Source organism: Melitaea cinxia, chromosome 7 (genome assembly GCF_905220565.1).
Source record: "Melitaea cinxia chromosome 7, ilMelCinx1.1, whole genome shotgun sequence".
Lineage (NCBI taxonomy): Eukaryota > Metazoa > Arthropoda > Insecta > Lepidoptera > Nymphalidae > Melitaea > Melitaea cinxia.
In genome coordinates, this window is record NC_059400.1 from 2781020 (window position 1) to 2802011 (window position 20992).

Genomic DNA, 20992 nt, shown 5'->3' on the forward strand with positions numbered 1-20992 from the left:
TGCGTTTTTGTTACCTAATGTTAAGCATCCAAATTATAATTTTATAATAAATAACGAGAGGCTTATTGTCGATGATACTACAGTTTTCTTAGGGATATATTTGGACTCAAAATTTCAGTGGAATTCCCATTTGTTATCCTTGAATGGTAGAATCAGTTCCGCGGCATTCGCAGTTAGAAAAGTACGAAAACTGACCGACGTTGCAACTGCACGCTTTATATATTTTAGCTATTTCCATAGTGTTATGTCTTACGGCCTGTTACTGTGGGGTAATACTGCAGATATTGAGACTATATTTATCTTGCAAAAAAGGGCTATTCGCGGCATTTACGATCTTGGAGCTCGGGTCTCCCTACGGGATGTTTTCCAAAAGGTGGACATATTAACGATCGCGTCGCAGTCTATTTATAACAATATTATGTATATCCACCAAAATATTCATTGTTTTGAAATAAATAGTAATAATCGCATTGTAAACGTTTACGTTATTGTAACGTTTCCTTTCTGGGTCATGGTATTCGCATGTATAATAAAATACCACAAACGATTTTGGAATTGTCTCAACATAAATTTAAAGTTTTTATTAAAAAAAAAATAGATAAAGCTTAATACTCGGTGCAGGATTATATAGTTGATAAAGATGTGTGGACTTAGTGACGCTGTATTTCATGCAACATGTTTCTAATTTTGTACTAAAACACAGTTTATATATTATTTTTAAAAGAGTAACTATGGAGTTTCTTGCCGATTCTTCTCTGCAGAATCTACATTCCGAATCGATGGTAGCTTTAATTCTACAAACATAATAATTGATTTTTAAAGTTTTAATTTGTAAAATGACGATTCGAAATTGCTCTTTTAGCCTATTTGAATAAAGCTGTTTTTGATTTTGATTTTGCTGAAGAGTTTGTTTGCTTGTTTGCTTGAAAGCGCTAACCTCAGGAACTACTGGTTCGATTTGAAAAATTATTTCAGTGTTTGATATCACATTTATCGAGGAAGGCTATACACCATAAGACCAATAGGAGCGGAGCGCCATATAAGAATGTTTCAAAATCGGTTTTTTTTCCTTTTGAGAGCTTCCGCTGCGTGCGATGCGTAAACAGTTAAAGTTTCGCAAAAATCATGAATGACAGAATTGTTCCTATTCCACGGAGACGAAGTCGCGGGCAGAAGCTAGTTTGAATGTAAAGAGACAGTTCAAATCTGTTAAACTAGTTTATTGAATGTTTTTATCTTTGGTATTTCAAATTAGGCCAAATGTGAGCTTAATCGCAATGAGTTTGAGTGTGTTGTCACTTTGCAATCTATGTTGTTTTACAAGTGACTGTATTTTGACTATATTATTTATATTTTGGATTACTCTAGTATCTAATATTTTGAGGTGTATAGTTTTGCATTATTTTGTAATATTTTATAATTATATAAAATACTATAAAGTCCTACCTATTTGAACTTCGATTTTCTCTGGACTTATAAAATACATACTGTTGGCTGCTCCTACGGTAGGCTTTACGGTAGATTTTCATCATGCCGGGGCAGGTGGCAAATGCTAGTGCGATCCCATCTCGCCTCACCCAGGCAGACGACTGCTTAGACGTGGTGGTTTTTTAGTCAGTAGGAGTCTGACATAACCTTCTGGCGCCCCTGCGCCGGAGGGTATCCATGATGGATTTTCCCCACTTTAAAAAAAAGGGCTTTACGGTAGAATTTCGTCTGGCTGCATCTATTTAAACATTTGAAAATCTCTGCATTTGTGTTTCGTCGTTTATCGTTTCGTTACCTTTTTTCCTGCATAGTGACCGGTCTTACCATCGATGTAGTGCGTTTCTACCCTCACTTTTTTGTTTTTTGTGACGATATCATATGAACTATTGTATATTACCGACACGCTCAGCTAAAATTATTGTAAGCTTATAGCTCTTTAAAATATATATTCTTTCTAATGTATTTCTCATATAATTGAATTGTTAATTCTTATGAGAATAAATATCTTTGACCTGAATAGTTATTGGTTTGGCCTGTAACATGCCAATGCTAGGCGTAAGTTTCTCAGAGAAAATTTTGATGGTAGTATGCTAAAATTGATGTTTTTTGTTTTGCAGACAGTTGATTGGTATGTGACGGGGGGCATAGTGAGCGGCATGCGGGCCGAGCGCTCGAGGCGAGCCGCGCTCGCCGCGCTCGCGGCGCTGCTCGCGCTCGGGCCCTGCTCAGCCGAGCTTGAAATAACCACCCCCATTCCGTTTGGTAAGTACCTACTTTAAATAAACGAACAATTCATTACATAATATATACATACGTTTTCAATTTAAAAATTGCTTTCGCAGTAATATTAAATCAATTTCGAATATTCTGAGCAGTTTTTATTTCCTTGAAATTAATTAACTGATAAGTCGAAAACTTTGGTGAAGATTGTGTTAAGAACTAAAAAAAAACAATAATCAATAATTACTTTATTCTTAGGCATTTACTTATTTATGACTAATTGTCTTTATATAATATTGTTACACGAAATTGTTATTAGTTTTTTTTTTCAATAATAAATATGCTTATACTATAAAAGTTATTAAGTGGCTTCAGCCCATAGATAGGCGTGATATACGACTAAATAACCATAAAATATCTATAAAGTCTTTATGCGATTGCCATTTCCTACTCACTCTTAATTGTCGCGCAATAAATGCCGAAGTATAAAACACACATTAGTCGATAAGTGCGGCACTAATCATAAAAGTAGTCTTTTATGATTAGTGCCGCACTTATCGACTATTTTAATTTGATTTAATCAACCGAATCGAAAATTCGAAATTCAATTATCAATTACGTTTTAGAATGCTTACATTTTTAAATTTAGAATCCCACAAAAAAAAAGCACCGAATATCAGATACAGATCTACGTTGTAGAAAGACAATTATTTAATTATGAAATTTGAATTTAAAAGATTAGATTTTCTGAATGTAAAGAAATTAAATAAAAGTAAGCATTTTAGGTAGAATATATTTCTATGTTTCTTTAACATAATTTATAATAAACTAGCTTTTACCCGCGACTTCGCTCGAATTGAATTTTTTTTTTAATAAAAAGTATCCGATGTTTCTTTTAGTACTTCCAAAAATATACGTACAAAGTTTCATGATGATCGGTTAAGTACAAATTTACATTCAAATTTATAATATTAGAAGGGATATTTTAGGCTAATTTTTTACTACTTAGGACATATTACATGTTACAGATAAATTCGCAGTCAAACAAAGTTATACTATAAAGCGTGTTTAAATAATCAGTACATACTTCAGTAACTGCTATTTAATCTAACTTGCAATCAACTGGGATTAAAAAACTTTGTTTTAAAAAAGTTGAAAATTGTGACGGGTGTTTTTTAGAGTCCACTTTAGTACTAAACGTTTGTTAAATTTAATTTATTCATTTAAAAAGTCCATTTTGCGTCCATTGACGTCTCTGTTCTCTCTGACATCTTGTAATATAATTAATCTTAAATGAGAAATAATGTATCGTATATGTGTATGCGTGTATGTATAAGTATAAGTATCGTATTATTTGTATGTACGTATGTATACATTATTGTGTATGTGTGCATTTATATATAGTATAATTATGTATTTATATTGTTTTCTAATGTTAACGCGAATTTTACTCATTTAATGAAAGTCCTCCCGTGACCATGGTTGCTGTAAAATATCCGAAACGTCGGGAATCAAAAGTTAATAATAAACCGCGATAAAATCCGAAAAAAGTTGTTTCATTAAATGTATTTATATTTTAACTGAGGTAGGGCACAGCAGGAATTTCCTGCTCAAAATATGGAGCAGCCCGACTGGGGTAGTACCTCGACCTTACAGAAAGAAGATCACAGCAAAATAATACTGTTTTCAAGCAGTATTGTGTTCCTGTTGGTGAGTAAGGTGACCAGAGCTCCTGGGGGGAGTGGGGATTGGGTCGGCAACGCGCTTGCAATGCTTCTGGTGTTGCAGGTGTCTATAAGCTACGGTAATCGCTTACCATCAGGTGAGCCCGTACGCTTGTTTGCCGACCTAGTGACATAAAAAATATATATATATATATTTTTATTATCAATATGTTTAGATTGTACACGCTAATTTTGCGACTGTTTTATAAGTTTCCTGTATCAGGACTACTGGAAGAGATTCCATCATGGGATAAGTAGTGCCTCTGTACCAGCATTGTTTATAAGAGCTATTTCCTTTTGCTATCCTAGTGTACATAAATTGTTAAATAAAAATAAATAAATAAATAAAATGTTTTCTAAAGTTTCTTTTTGAATACTCTAATATTATACAAAAAATAGAGAAATATGACGTTGAAATATGAATCCAGCTTGTCGTAGCTAAGATGCGTTAAATGTAGTAAGTTAACAGTAAGAAGGAAATCCTTTGGTAGCTAGCGAATTTTGATCCTGCAGATTGCTATACGAAGAAAAACGGTGACTACGTAGTAAGTTAAGTAGAGAGTAGTTGTTATATAATGATAGGTATACTTCTCTGAAACAGACGAGAGACAATCTAATTGTTCCATTATTGTAGTATTGCCCCGGAAATATCGTATACATACAAATTGATAGTAATAAATTTGATCCACGGGTAGTGATAGATAGTCTATAGTAACTATTAGACCATTAATATAGTAGAAGCGATTTGATAAACTTAATTTCTTTATTAGTTGGATATAACTGATTGCATTTAACTTTAGAATGGAAAATCTTGATTTTTATTTGAATACCCAAGAGCCCGTGTGCTTAAGATTACATACTCAAATTACTACTGACAGTTGTCACATAATGCTACGGTCTATATAGCTTTACTGAATGTTGTGCATCTAGTTACATTTTTTATGGTTGAAAGTTTACGATCTAATTTCAGATCCATCTAAACGCGGACTGGGAAAGTACGGTGATGGTTGTTCCACGTGGGTGGATTGTGGGTTCGCAGATTCCATATGTGACAATCTACAGAAGACTTGCCGCTGCAACCCGGAATTTCCTGTCACAAATTTTTTGGATAAATGCGGAAAACGTAAGCTAATATTTTTAACTATTACATACAATATAATATGACTTACAAGTACATCTTCTGCGACTAGCCTGAATTTTGGTTTATAATATCAAAGTATTGTTTATTGTAAGACTAGCTGTGCCCAGTCCTCGTCCGCTTCTAATTTAACAAAAAAGTTATAGTTCAGTTTGCAGTGAAAGTGCCGTCAAAATGGGTTCAGGCATTTCAGAGATTAGCCGAAACAAACTGACAGACAGACAAACAGAAAGACAGATAAAAATTATAAAAAATGTTATTTTGGTATATGTACCGTGTTTACATCCATATGAATTTAGTAAAAAGTGGTTATTTTAATATTTCAAAATTCAAACAGACACTCCAATTTTATTTCTTTGTATAGAGTATAGATAACATTTTAAAATATTTTTTTTACTATCTTCTCCTTAAGCATAAAAGTGCACAAACCTGCAAATTTAGAAGAGAAAGGTGGTTTTGTATCGAACATCGTTTTTAATATTTAGCACATCACACATATTTTGGACACAGTTTAAGAGAAAAGCGTTGGCTGTCTTTGAATAATAAAATTTTACTCTGAAAGTTAAAATTATAAAATCAAATTTTATGGAAATGAAAGAACAAAGGAAAACTACGCTTAGTTATTAAAAAAAAAATGTTAAATTAGTAAAAAAAGTAGTTGCAACCGCCTGTTAGCAATTTCTATTTTCTTTTATCATATTGTTAAAACCCTTTATTGGTGTGGGAAGGTGAAAATAAATTCATAAAAATAGGCTTAGTTTTTAAATTGAAGTAAAATAAATAATATAACATATTAATAATGTTTATTTTGTAACAACTTCTATAATATTAAAAAAAAATTGAACTAAATTTAGACAATTCACTACATAAAAAAGATTTTCATCATACTTTCAATTAACATTATTATTTGTTATATTAATTACTTGCGTGTTCTATCAGCTGAACTTTTTCAACTTAATCTCTTTAATACTCCGAAATTTCTCGCCACAGGTAAATTTCATAAATGACAATGTTAACGCAATTACGCTGTTACGCAAATTAAATCTTTCGCCGTCATACCTTCGTCCTCTGGGGATATTTAGCCCTCGTGTATTTCGTATTAAATGCCTTAATTTTATATTCATATTTTGACATATTTCATCCTTTATTTTATGTTGTATTCAGAGTGAATTTTAAATGGACTTAATACATGAAACCTATTCTAGGTGACGAATTCTCTATATCTATTCTTTGACTAAAATACTACTATTTCTTATACATTTTTTTTTAATAATAAAACGAAGCTTGTAACCTCAATCTCACCAAACAATCTTCTTCATGTATTCTCCATTCTACGTGACATTGACGAAATCGTCTCTGCCGTCTTGGCACTATCGGAAGCCATTAACCAAAGGAATTATAGTACATTGAGCCTATTTCATTTGCTTTTGATAAGTTGGTCAAATTAGAAATCTAATAAATAAATAAACACACTTAACGGCTTTACTAGGTTTAATTTCTGTATCAAACAGTAATCAAACTGTACTAATACTCAAACTGTAACAATATATACCTATATATTAATACGCCTAAACTTATACCCCTTTTTACGAAAATTGTGCGGACGGAGGAGTATGAAATTTTGCACACTTATAGTTTATATAAAGAAGGAGTGCAGAATGCTAATAATTTTAGTAAAAGTATTTATAATACATACAGTTTTTTGGTCCTTCGAGATTACTTTCTACAAGACAACAGTCTTACTTCGAGGATCATACAAAAACATATGAAATAAAAACACACACACACACACACACACACACACACACACTCTTTTGTTTAGTATTATAGAAGTACATTCCTTGACAACAGAACATTAATAATGTTCAAACTTATTATTTAAATTAATAATGGTCAAATTTCGACCACTGGGCGACAACTAGTTTGAGTTGTACACTGGATGGACAGGGAGAAGTTTGATATTATATTAATCTGATTGCTTGTATAAATCTGACGAGAAATTCCATTACAAGTTTATCGTAATAAGTTTGTTATGTATCGGGAAAACTTCGCCGAATATAATTGTTTAGTTGGTAACCATGATTGTTAAACCGTTGTAATTAAATGTTTCGTATGCTTTAAATATCAATTTTAGTCTATAAATCCTCTCCTATATAACTTACTATTGGTAGGTAAAATTTATTTCAAGCCTAAATGAAAGCTCAGGAACATTCCGTTGATAATAGGGAGAACTACGCTAGATATTCCTTAACTTAAACGAGTTAGAAAAGATTGCCATAGGGAAAGAAGCGCCATGAAAATTGTCAATTTTTCCTCACTCTACTCGTCGAATTCCCATTTATATTAAATAACTAATATGAATCGCTCAGATGTGAAAAATAAATTTTATTTTAATACTAGCTGTGCTCGCGACTTCGTACGCGTGGAATTTAACAAAAAAATTATTGTTCAATCTGTAGAATTATAAAATAAATAAATTTCTAAAATAAAAGTAGCCTAAGTTACTCCTTACTACCTTACTATATCAGCTATCTGCCGGTAAAAGTCCCGTCAAAATCGGTCCAATCATACCGCATGTAGTAAAAAGCGGTTATTTTAATATTGCAAACAGACACTCTAATTTTATTTATTTGTATAGATAAAACCATTCACGTAAAGAAATGTTGTTTTTATTATCAGTTTTTGAGTTAATTTATAACTTTCATAGATTGATTACAAAAAAACTGTTACACCTAAAAATACAACTTGAATTAGTAATTTTAGCTGTCTAATATAGTCAGCAAAAATAAAACTCTCTTTTGGCCATATTTAAAATATTCAAAGGATATAAAAATGCACCGCATCGATTCGACGTTAAAACTGGAACGTCGCGTGTCACTGCGTCATTGTACATAGGAACATACAATATAGCCATCATTTCGTGTCGGGTCGTTGTATCTACATAACAATTTCAAAATCATATTCAATTTTTCGTTTCGATTATAGACCCTGTATAGAAAGCAATAAGGATATTAAATAAAGTTTTAATTTACGCGTACTTTTATAATTGTATAAATTAAATGCGAATGGGCATGCTACTACTGTATTTCAATGTAGCAATGTTGCTACGAAAGTTTGTTACGAGTTATATCTTTAGTTAGAAACATTAAAAAAATAATCTTATTCATTTATTTGTTTGATAAATCTTCGAAGCTAATATTTAACTTAAATAAGCAAAATAAAATACGAATAATAATATTCATTTAAATTACTTAATAGATTTTATGATTTCACAAATTAATCTTTACATAAATACTAATTAGGCCTCCACAAGTTCATGCCAAAAATGGTGTGAGCTCATGTGTGTTACCCATAGTCACCACGCTGGGCAGGCGTGTTGGTGACCGCAGGGCTGGCTTTGTCGCACCGAAGACGCTGCTGCCCGTCTACGGCCTGTATATTTCATTGCCAGTAGTTGTGAACTTGTGGAGGCTTATGTCCAGCAGTGGATGATGAAATATTAATTAAAGTATTCTCTCACAATTTTACAAATTAATGAATATATAATTATTTTTAAGCATCACTAATTACGTCATCAAAAATACATATAAATGACGTATCTCACATTAAAGTACAGTATTTTTTTTTATATAAACGGTCGTAACAAGTTTCACAAAAAATCTTTTATAACTGGATATCTTTAAAATTTTAAAAGAATCTGAATTTAGTGCAAAGTATGACAAAATTCGCAGTCACGAATCCTCTCATCTACCCGTTTCAATTTGGTCTCTATTGTTTTTGAGCAGATTTAGTCACACATTTTATTCTAAAGAAATTCTGCAGCGCTGTTCAACTTAATTGTAGCGCTCACAGCGACTTACCGCGATGGTTGGTCGCTTTTATTTTTATTTAACATTTTTAGCTTGCATATTCTTAATGAAACTTCTTAAATAACTATATATGGATTTGTATCTCTCATATCCAGTTTTAGCTGAAATAAAACTATATGGGATATTGTGTATAACAGGCAATCGAATATAATTTTAATGTATATATTATACATGTAAAGTTGTGTTATATAACAGTATAAAGTTGTATTTATTTTTAATTGTGTTATATATATATATATATATATATACATAATATATATATATATACATATATATATATATATATATTACATATTTACTATGTAGTTTCCCAGTACAGTGTTATATAACAAAAAAATCAAATAATTTATTGTACCTTAATGTACCAGTACTTTTGAAATTTGTAATAAGTACACGTGTATGATTCCTTTGTAATGTTAATTCTGTTATTCTAAGTATTTATAATCGTAAATTAACTATAATTTATTGTTTCTGTTTTGTTTTTTAGGTTTTTTTTAAATAATTATAATATATGAAAACAAATGTAGGCCATTATCTTAATTATACTTTCGAAGAAATAAACTTTTTTATTTTGATCCACGTGTATATAAATTACGAGTATTAATAGGAATTATACGTAGACTATAGTATATACATAATATGTTTATATATTATTTATGTATATATATATATATTATATACACAACACTATTTAAATTCCATTACATCTAAAGGAATTCTTTGTTACGTTCCTTGTTTCCTTGAAACACTTTCTTATACGGCATTGATCGACTCCAACTAATAATAAATGGTAAGCTGAGGTAGGTCACAGCAGGAAATATCCTGGTCAAAATCTGGAGCAGCCTGACTGGGGAAGTACCTCGACCTTATAGAAGATCACAGTTAAATAATACTGCTTTCAAGCAGTGTTGTGTTCCTGTGGTAAGTAAGGTGACGAGAGCTCTAGGGGCGATGGGAGGTGGGGTCGGCATCACGCTTGCGATGCTTCTGGTGTTACAGGCGTCTATAATCTACAATAATCGCTTACTGTCAAGCGAGCCATATGCTTGTTTGCTGACCTAGTTTTATAAAAAATGTAATAAATAAATAAAAATCCGGCCAAGTGCGAGTCAGACTTGTGCACCGAGGGTTTCGTACAAACAAAATTATTGAAAATATTTTTATTACATAATCTAACGATTTATGCTTTTCGCAATTTTCCCTTTATCTGTGCTATAAGATGTTGCTTCGCACTAAATTTCAAGATTCTGAGTTCATGGAAAATACCCTGTAGGCTTAAAAGATTGATTTTTTCACATCACTAAGGGACACTAGATTTGAGGATTTGATGTGAATTTCAAACTTGATACCTCTACGCATTCTTGAGAAAAAGGGTCTTGATAGACAGACGGACAACAAAGCAATCCTATAAGGGTTCCGGTTATCCCTTTTAAGGTACGGAACCCTAAAAATAATGATTAAAGTATAGCGAACCTCTGATTAAAAATAATAATATATTTTTTTACTTATCATTACAGCCTATCACAGTCCACTGCTGGACATAGGCCTCCATAATTTTACGCCAAAAATAGCGTGAACTCATGTGTTTTGCCCATAGTCACCACGCTGGGCAGGCGGGTTGGTGACCGCAGTGCTGGCTTTGTCGCACCGAAGACGCTGCTGCCCGTCTACGGCCTGTGTATTTCAAAGCTAGCAGTTGGATGGTTATCCCGCCACCGGTCGGCTTTTTAAGTTCCAATGTGGTAGTGGAACTGTGTTATCCCTTAGTCGCCTATTACGACACCCACGGGAAGAGAGGGGGTGGCTAAATTCTTTAGTACCGTAGCCACACAGTACAGTACATTACAGTAGTTTTTTACTTATGTTATATTTAAAATCATTATTGACCAACTGTTACAGCGGCAGGTATCAACGAAAGCTGTACTTTTGACCAGCAATGCGAGGAGGCCGTGCAGATGACAGAGTGCAGGAACGATCGTTGCGTTTGTTTGTATGAGATGGTTGCTGAAATGACTATAGACGGAGGTTTTTCGTGTAACCGTAAGTATTGTATTTTTTTTTCGTAGGTAGTAACTTAGGCTGATCCATCACGTTCTGAGGTCAAAGGCTCGATCGGTTAAACTCGGGATTTATTGCGTTATTGTTTGATTGTGAGATTGCTAATGAAGTTTTCACTTCTGCCATGCTGTCTTAAGCACACGCTCTAAGTTTTTTCTTTTCAGTTACGTTCTTGTTTAAAATATTATCGTTCAGACCATTTTTTAATTTTGAGATTCAATGAAGCATTAAATGTAAAGATTTAAAAATATAACAGCTATTTTATATTTATTCAAATGTTGTTATGAAAACAGATATCAAGAAGATGTATTGTTACTCCGTATAGTTTATTTCGTTTAGTTAGCATAGCGGGGTAGCGGTAAATAAACGATATTTAGGTAGATAAATAACCTAACTAAGGAAAGCTCCTTAATTGGTGTTAATCTTATTTAACCAATAGAAGGTCGGTGGTTGTGGTTGCGGGTTTCTCTTCTAAACCTTTTGTTGCCTGCTCTGGAGTTCCTCAGGGCTCGCATTTGGGACCCCTGTTTTTCAACATATTCATCAATGACATTAGAACGTACTTCCGGAACTCCAAGGTATACATGTTCACTGATGACTTGAAATTCTTCAGGCCTATAACTACGACTGCTGATAGCCAGCTTCTTCAGAGTGATCTCGATAGTCTTGTGGTGTGGTGCACTCGTAACGGCATGAGCCTCAACATTAATAAATGTCGTGTAATTTGTTTTACAACACAGAAAAAAGTGGCCCCACGGTCGTACTTCATCCACGGTGAACCACTATCGGAGGTTGACCATATCAGGGACCTTGGCGTCATAATTGACAATAGATTACGATTTAATATCCACATCGACTACATCGTTAAAAAAAGCTTCAAAATGCTGGGATTTGTTTTACGAAGCTATAGAGAGTTCAGGCATCCATCAAAAAAAATCACTATCTATAATGCTCTTGTGCGCAGTACATTAGAGTACTGCAGCATTGTTTGGAATCCGCATTACGAGGTGTATAGCAAGCGTTTGGAAAGCGTTCAGAAAAGATTCCTATGGCACTTGTCATATAGTTGTAATATTTTGAAGAATTCAACAAGCTATTCGGGTAGGCTGCAACACTTCCACCTGAATTCCCTTTCTAGTCGTAGAAGGTTTCTCGATGCAATATTTCTATACAAGCTGATTAATGCTAACATGGATGCTCCTCAGCTTCTATCTTTGTTAGATATAAATACACCTAAGCGCCTACCGTGAGTCAACAAATACAGGCCTTTTGCTCAAAAACGTGCTAGATCCAATCTGGGGCTGTTTTCTCCATTAAACAGAGTCACGAAAGCATACAATGCTATTCATAATACCACTGTGTCCGTCAACCACTCAAGCCATGAAATTGATATATTCTCTAATAGTCTGAATTCATTTAGAAAACGTATAGGCTTAAAATATTATGAATTGTAAGCGATAGTTTGTATTTGGAATTCTTGATGTATGTATATAATGTCCTGATAGTTTTGCATTTATCTACGTCTATTGTCAAAAATTCACATGCAATTAATTTTTAATTTTTAATTCAATCTAGCTTATACCGTCTATTTATATTTATATTCTAATTTAGTTAAAATAATTTAGTATTAATCAATGTTATTCTAATTAAGTGTTTTATTATATATGTTCTAATAATTGCAATTTAACTCAGTGTTAGTTACTTAGTATTTACTTGTTATGTTCAATTGAAGTAAAAATTGTGTAATTTGCATTGTGGTTTGCACCTGTAATTGAGGTGACACTCAACAATCAACATTCTATATTCATGCTACTTTTTTTGTGATGTATTGGTGCGACTAAATAAATAAATAAATAAATAAGTATCGTTTCATATATCAGTGGCATGCAGAATATTTTTGCTATATGGGAAGAATATACAAAAAGGTTCTCCTCCATATAAATCAATTAAAAAAAAATGAAAATTGAAAGAAGTTTTATTTTCATACACTCTCCAAAAACCATGCGAATGTCGAGATAAAATGTATTTTATGTTCTAGCCCGTAATATGAACTCAAATAATTGCCTGTTTCATTTAAATTTCACAACACAATACTGACAGATATATACACAAAAATAACAATTTTAGAACTGCCGTCGGTATCGATTAATTGTGTTCTTATTTTTCCTTTTCAGCGGTGAAGCAAATCGAAGAATCAACTCGTACATTGGATCCAGCTATGATTGGTGTGTTGGTGGGCATGGCTTTGATGTTTGTTATTATTTGTGTCGTGCTCCGTCTATTCAGCAGGTAAGTTTTTACCGTTTGAACCAATGAATTTGCTAAAGGTTTCATACGTAACGTGTACGGGAGGATTTTAGAACGTGGATGGACGGAAAATGAAGGTGGTTAGTAAATACTGACTGGGATTTTTAATATATACCCACGTTGATAGTAACTCAGTAAAAGTAGGCAAATGCACGTGCTTTCTTACTTTAGCTCTCCGGAATAAACGGAGTGACTGCATATGCAGCAGCATTATGGCTAGAAAGGGACCCGTGCGGGGCGGGACTTGCTATACATAGTCACCGACGATATTTTTACCTCCCCATGCGTTTCACATTTCCTTTCCGTGCATCCGTGACGTATGCTCTTTAATTTTCTATAAAAAGATATTTCCAAAACTTCACATTTCATTCCATCCAGACCATAAACAGATTACGTGTGCAATGGTCTTAAGTGTTGAGCACTGTAAATTCTGCATTTATAAGATTAATGTGTTCTTATGTCTGGGCCAAAGTCTTTCGATAACACATAAATCTTGTAGTGGTGAAATTAGAGAATGGATAGTCATTTTAAATTTTAAGATACTGAAAAATATTTTTGTGAAAAATATATCATCATTACAGCCTATACAGTCCACTGCTGGACAAAGGCCTCCACAAGTTTACGCCAAAAATAACGTGAACTCATGTGTTTTGCCCATAGTCACCACGCTGGGCAGGCGGGTTGGTGACCGCAATACTGGCTTTGTCGCACCGAAGACGCTGCTGCCCGTCTTCGGCCTGTGTATTTCAAAGCCAGCAGTTGGATGGTTATCCCGCCATCGGTCGGCTTCTTAAGTTCCAAGGTGGTTGTGGAACCTTGTTATCCCTTAGTCGCCTCTTACGACACCCACGGGAAGAGAGAGGGTGGCTAAATTCTTTAGTGCCGTAGCCACACAGTGAAAAATATAAATTTAATTTATTTATTATAGCAATCGTCATGAAATATGTCAGCAGCTTTGGATAACTTATTTGGTATCTTGATGACAAATATAAGAAGATGAATAAAATAAATGTTTACATAAATATTTACTGACTATGCTTTTTTTTTATTTAAGGGCGAGATGGAGGGATAACCGCACCATATTCAACACACCAAATCCACGACTAATGAACGTGTCCCTGCTACGAGATTCTAAACTTTTACACTCACAGGTAATATAAGCATTTAAATAAATCGTCTCACTTGTTATTTGTAGTAGGTCATAGCAGTATATGTATTTTCCGGTTAATGGTTGGACCATCCCGTCTGGGGAATTACCCACATGTATTTACCTCAACTTTACAGAAAATTACAGCTAAATACTACTCTTGAGCAGTGTTGTCACTTATATCCCTGTGGTGAGTAAGATGGTTAGAACTAATGGGAAGGGATAGGGATAAGATCGGTAGCGTGCAATGTTTCTGTCCAAACCAACAAGAAAAAATTGACAAGTCGTCAAAGAAGTCGATACAGCCCCCATAAATAAGTATTTAAAAAACTTTTATTGCGTCGTGCACTTTTTATTTTGGTGGCTTATGTTTTCAGGATCGGCGTGGCTCTCGTGTAAGCATGCGTCCTCCGTCACGGCAAGCCAGTCAACAAGAATTGAGACCACATTCACCGATTCCTGGTAGGTATTTATTAAATTCTATATTAATATATTTTTCTATTTTTACATTTTATTCTTTTTGGTGTATATTGCTAATGAAGTTGATGCTATGTGTTTTGTCATTATAACGTTGACGTCGATGTTTAGTTTTCGTTTTGCTTTTGTTCCGTATTTAGTGTTATTGTAATATTCCTGCACAAATGTGTTATAAATTAATAAAAGAAACACTTCAAAATATTTATTAATAAATTTTTTGAATGCATAATAATTGTCCTTATTTTTTTCTCTACTTATATATTTTTTTATTTACTTTTTATTTTCAATGTGGCTTCGCCTTCACTTTGTTGTTTTTCTTTTAATTTATGTTCCCCGAAGTCTGTCACATGACTCATACATTATTTCATTTATCAACAGCACGACCTCACCAAAGCCATCAGCTACACCGAAAAACCTCAGGTTACTTGGAATACTATTTTATTTATGCTTTGTTTGCAATGCGATTAATTAACGTAACAATTACTGATATTGAGCATGACATTTACGACAAACATAAATTTATTCGAAGTGCTTTAAGAATAAATAAAAAGTAGTGGAATTGGTTATTTAAATATAGTAATAAATAAACAGCTGAAGCATGAATGTTTTGAATTGAAGAATTTCAATTATCCTAACTCGCTGTTAATTATAGATAAATAGTTACAAATTCATTGCTTAAAGTACAGTAACATAAAATAAATATATCCTCATTTTAAGATATTATAAGATTCAGCTTCTGAACTTTAGATTAAGGGTAATGAATCATTTAGATAGCGCCAGTCAGTCAATTCGAAGTTCAATTTCACATCGAGATAGTTTTTCAAGTCAATATTTTAGAATACACATTAGTTTCGAAAAACATTTAAATAGCAATGTACATTGAATTACAAGCATGATAAAAATAGGTTTGAAATCAATTGGCTGATGAGCATGCATCGTATTATTGTTATTTATAGTTTCTAATAAAATATTTGACATATTTTAGGTTCTAGACGGGGATCAAGAGCAAGTAGCGGTCATTCTGCATCTTCACTACGGTCGGCTACTCTCAGATCTCCAACAGCTCCGGGACCTACATCTGTCACTGTTGAAATACGAGCACCAGATGTCTAAATACGTAACGATACTTGTGTACATACAAGCAATACCAAAAATGTCAATGTATAAGAAAAACATGTGAAAAATAAACATCTATCAGATGGTGTCAAATAGTAGAGGTATAGTTTAAATCAAAGATGCGACAGTCAATGTATCGAATGAAATCGATACCATCGTATTGACGTTCAGTCCAATTGCTTACGATATTTGTGATAAACTTCGACATTATATTTAGCTTAAATTAATCGATAATTAAGAATTCTTGCTATCTTGTAGCAGTAACGTGCACTAATGTATTCGTAAAATCAGCCACTTGATAAGTGCCTCTAAATGAAATGCGTGAAGTTTGTCAGTTAAATTTATACATAAGAGAAAACAAATTTTAAATTATATTAACACTTAGATTTGTAACAGTTTATTGTCAACTAGTATTATCACTCTCGTTTCGAATAGACACTTTTCTAATATTAGGTATAGAGCACTCAATATATTCAAAGGTATTCATAGGTTTATAAATAGATAGCGAGTGAAGATTTTTAGCTTTTTTGGCAATGATGATTCGCTTCTTGGCATTTTCGTAGTTGAATAGTTTAAAATCTATGATTAAATTTAAGTCTTAGCTCATCGTTTCTAATTAATCTTCGTTTTTGACTACCCTCATAAGAATGCTAGATTTGTGATTTCTTGCCTTAGATGTTTAAGTAGGTGACAGTTTGAATGTAAGCAGATAAATTAGATCAGTGTATTTACGGGGACCACCTCCTTTGATGAGAGTGTCTGAATTGTAATTTAGATGGGATTTAGATTAGACAATGAAAGCTTCGATACCGCTTTCGTTTTAAGACTTTCAACTCTTAGTTTTACATAACAACATAACATAACAATACACTTTATTGTACACCAAAACAGAAATAATACATATTATGAACTTAAACAGAGTATCATCAGGCACAAAGGGCGGCCTTATCGCTAAAAAGCGATCTCTTCCAGGCAACCTAGGGGCAGAGGAGATGGTATTGTGTCAGTGTAGGTGTACAAATTGAGACATAAACGTTTGAATATATTTACTTATTTACATACATACATACATAAACATATACATAAATACATACATACGTACATACATACATACATACATACACATATACATACATATATACATAAACATATACATACACAAACACATACATACAAACATACATACATATTTATATATATATATATATAATTTTATTCACGTTGAATATCAAGATAATGCTTCTTGACAGCCTTTTTAAAAATAGAAAGCGATTGTACACGTCTAATATGCAAGGGTAAAGAATTCCAAAGTCGAGAAGCTTGAACAGTGAAAGATTTAGAATAAAAGGAAGAGGAGTGAGGGGGAATTTCAAGAAGTAAGGTATTCTCAGAACGAAGACTGCGTTCATGGATATCACTAAGAAATTTAAATCGTTGCTTTAGATAAGCAGGTGCAACAGGGTTAAATAGAATAGAGTAAAGTAAGTTAAGAATATGCGTATTCCTGCGAAAGCGAATAGGGAGCCACTTAAGTTTTTGACGGAATTCAGAGATATGATCATATTTACGAAGTCCAAATACGAATCGTATACATAAATTCTGGATTCGCTCAAGTTTATTAATCTGCTCTTCAGTAATGTCAAGATAACATGCGTCTGTGTAGTCCAGAATTGGTAATAGAAGACTATTTGCAAGAGCAATTTTGGTGGGAATTGGAAGTAGATTACGCAGCCTGCGAAGAGATCCAGCCGAAGCAAAAACTTTACGACTGACTTCACAAATCTGTGGGCCCCATGATAGATGTTGATCAAAAATAACGCCAAGATTCTTCACACTTTCACTATATGGAATTACAATACCATTAAAAATTACAGGAGGTAGTTGAGATCGATTTATACGGCTAATTAATTTAGAACTTCCTATAATTATAGTCTTAGTTTTGGTTGGATTTACTACTAATCCGTAAGCTTTACTCCATGTGGTAATGGCAAGTAGATCACCATTTATACGAGAAACGAGAGAAGAGTTTTAATTGAAATGTCGAAATGATGTAGCTTTTCGTAAACCATTTCTATGAGAGAGAGTTGTGAATCGATTCTAAGTAAAGAAAATTCTCTTTTGTTTCTAGTAATTCTATAATAGATTAAAATGTGTAAAGACGGGGAAATTTACACGTACTAGGTAAGGCTGCATTGCACTACTGAAGCTTAGACCAAATGTATCGCAATACGCACAAGCGAACTAACGAAAAAGTAGAAAATCTATTACTAAAAATTTATTAAAATAAAGGCATCTTAGATTATCTCATCACATTTTCATCACTACGAGTGGTACAGTCGTTAAAGGGGAAGAATTACTGTACCACTCGTATAGTAAATTCACTCTCATTTTTTGACGATGCAAATAATAATATATGACAGAAAGCATTTGTATCTTTAACTAAATATGCTCACAATATATTATATATTTCGAACACTATGCTAGTTTATATATCTATAAAAAATGCTGTAATTTACTTATATGAAATTTTATTATAACTTATACTTCTGATATTATTGTTTTATTTTGAATTAACCGAGTTAGGGTACAGTAGGAAACTTGCTGCTCAAATTAGCTGGAGCAGCTCGACTGGGGTATTATCTCGATCTTAAAGAAGATCACAGCTAAATATTACTGCTTTTAGGCAGTGTTGTGTTCCTGTTGATCAATATGGTGATCAGAGCTCCTGAGGGGAATCGGGGATAGTACAATATTATAAATTTTCATTACCAAACATTTTCATTGCTGTATCCCAATAAACTTTTGACTGAGGTACGGCACAGCAGGAAATATTTTGCTCAAAATCTTGAGCAGTACAACTGGGGAAGAACCTCGAAATAATACTGCTTTCTAGCAGTGTTGTTCTCCTGGTGTGAGTAAGTTGACCAGAGCTACTGGGGAGGATTGGGAGTAGGGTCGACAATGCGCTTGCAATGCTTCTGGTGTTGCAGATGTCTATAAGCTACGGTAATCGCTTACCATCAGGTGAGTAGTACGCCTGTTTGCCGACCTCGTTATATATAAAAAAAAAACTTATTATATTATTTATTAAATACTACCATTTTTTTATTATTATTTTTTTGTTGGCCCAAAGGAAATCCCTAACGGATGCCTCCAGCCCGGGTGAGCTAGAGGGTATGTCCGATTCGCACGGACTAAAACCTCTGGAGTGTTCCTTCGCTCGCCTGGGGTGGGATCACGGGGATGCTAAGCACTTCCGCGATTATTAAATACTACCTCCTTTGTTTTATACCGTTTAATTTTTATTTGAATTGATATTAATTAGTGGCTTAACAATCTTGTCGTTAACCTATGATCGGCTGTGATTAAATGTTACTTGGTACGCTCATGTAAATATAGCATCAACTATGATAAGACAGCTTGTCTAAGTTTTCAAAAATAACCAAGATAATAATAATAATCTACGACAACTCGATTTTTACGCCATTTCCTTCCTCGTACGACCACTATATGGAACCAGCTGCCACCTACGGTATTTCCCAATCGATGCGATTTAGGGACCTTTGATTTTTTACCTCAACCTTTATTTGAAAGACCGGCAACGCGCCACCTAATCCTCTTATGTAGCAGGTGTCTATGGATGTTGCTTTCACTTACCACCAGGTGAGCTAACAGTCCATTTCCCTTCTCTTCCATAATAAAAAATTAGCTTCAAAGTTTCTTGTGTTTCCATTCAATATTAACTTATTGCATTCCGTTTGGAAATTTTACTTCTAGTATTAAAAAAAAAACACTTTTTAGAGTTATTACAATAAAAAAATGGGTAAGTTTTTTACCTATGTATTTAAAAATTAAAAACCAATGTCATGAAAATTTTGATACATCATATATATTAGTTGATTATAATTATTAGATACTTATCTTTTGAAATATGGTCAAATGCCAGTGTGAAAGTAATCAATACAATGTCACTTTGCCAAGAATTTAATTTATTGTCTAGTTGTCACTGTAAAATCGCTATTCGGATAGTTGTAAATAATTTGAAACATTTTTTGTGGAACTATTTAGTGTTTTTTTTTGTCCAAAACAAGTAGAATTTTATACAAGATTTGACAAAAAACTATCAACTTGAATATAACCCTAACATAGCATTTCTGAGTATCGTTCTTTCTTGCTTGATATTTGACAAGTAGAATTATGGCAAGCATGCTGGCCGAGTGTTCGAGGCTAGCCGCGAACGTTGCTTTCATGACGCTTATCGCGCTAAGACTCTGCTCAGCTCAACTCGAGAATATTACGTTTGGTAAGTACCTATTTTTTAAATTTAATTAAAATGAAATTACACAGTTTCGTTATGGTTCTGTAGAAAATGGCTTCAAAAAGTATACAGAAATAGAAGTAATATTTCTTAGAACTATTTGACCGTTTGATTTTTTTTTTTGTAGATCAGTGCTTTTAGCTTTTGAAACCAAAAAAAAATTATAGTAGGTTGAAACCTATTGTAAAAGAAAGAGAATACAACGAAAATGAAAGATAAAATTAATTACGGGCGATCTGAGGTCGGGAAGTGGTGGGTGGTTTAAAGGTAAAAAACCGTTTATCTCGATTTCCGGCTAAACTACAAGTCCTGTTGAAAAAGTTCAGACGCAAAGTTATAGGTACTAATAAGATCTAAAACTTTTATGTTTACACATTTTCACATAACCTCAAAATTCATGTTAAAAATTCAAAAAACCAAGTTATAGGTTTTTTATTTTTATCTTTTACAACATTCTTTTTTTGTGAAAACTTACCTTTTTATGTTCCAAACACAATGTAATTTTTTTGATTTAAAATATTTATTTTTTCACTTTATTTTGACCTCAGTATCGAAAAATTACCTTCATTTTCAATCGAAAATTCTCTCGTCAAGATATCAGTTTTTTAAAAAAATCGGTGGGCTTTTTGT

General features: G+C 33.1%; 1 protein-coding gene across 1 annotated transcript; it reads left to right on the forward strand.

Moving 5' to 3' along the window:
- The first annotated feature begins 1530 nt into the window (after positions 1 to 1530).
- LOC123655090 lies at positions 1531 to 16883 on the forward strand. The gene is made up of 9 exons (XM_045590928.1): positions 1531 to 1602; positions 2106 to 2250; positions 4903 to 5055; positions 10839 to 10979; positions 13172 to 13286; positions 14359 to 14455; positions 14829 to 14913; positions 15307 to 15348; positions 15914 to 16883. The coding sequence occupies exons 1-9, from the start codon at positions 1531 to 1533 to the stop codon at positions 16039 to 16041; spliced, it is 978 nt and encodes a 325-aa protein (XP_045446884.1). The 3' UTR covers positions 16042 to 16883.
- The last annotated feature ends 4109 nt before the right edge of the window (positions 16884 to 20992 follow it).

Bases quoted from the DNA above. Each gene is read 5' to 3' on its own strand.
- LOC123655090 (XM_045590928.1), top strand. From the start codon at position 1,531: ATGCCGGGGCAGGTGGCAAATGCTAGTGCGATCCCATCTCGCCTCACC. The intron at 14,456-14,828 runs GTAATATAAGCA...TTATGTTTTCAG, and splicing joins CTAAACTTTTACACTCACAG to GATCGGCGTGGCTCTCGTGT. The intron at 15,349-15,913 runs GTTACTTGGAAT...GACATATTTTAG, and splicing joins GCTACACCGAAAAACCTCAG to GTTCTAGACGGGGATCAAGA.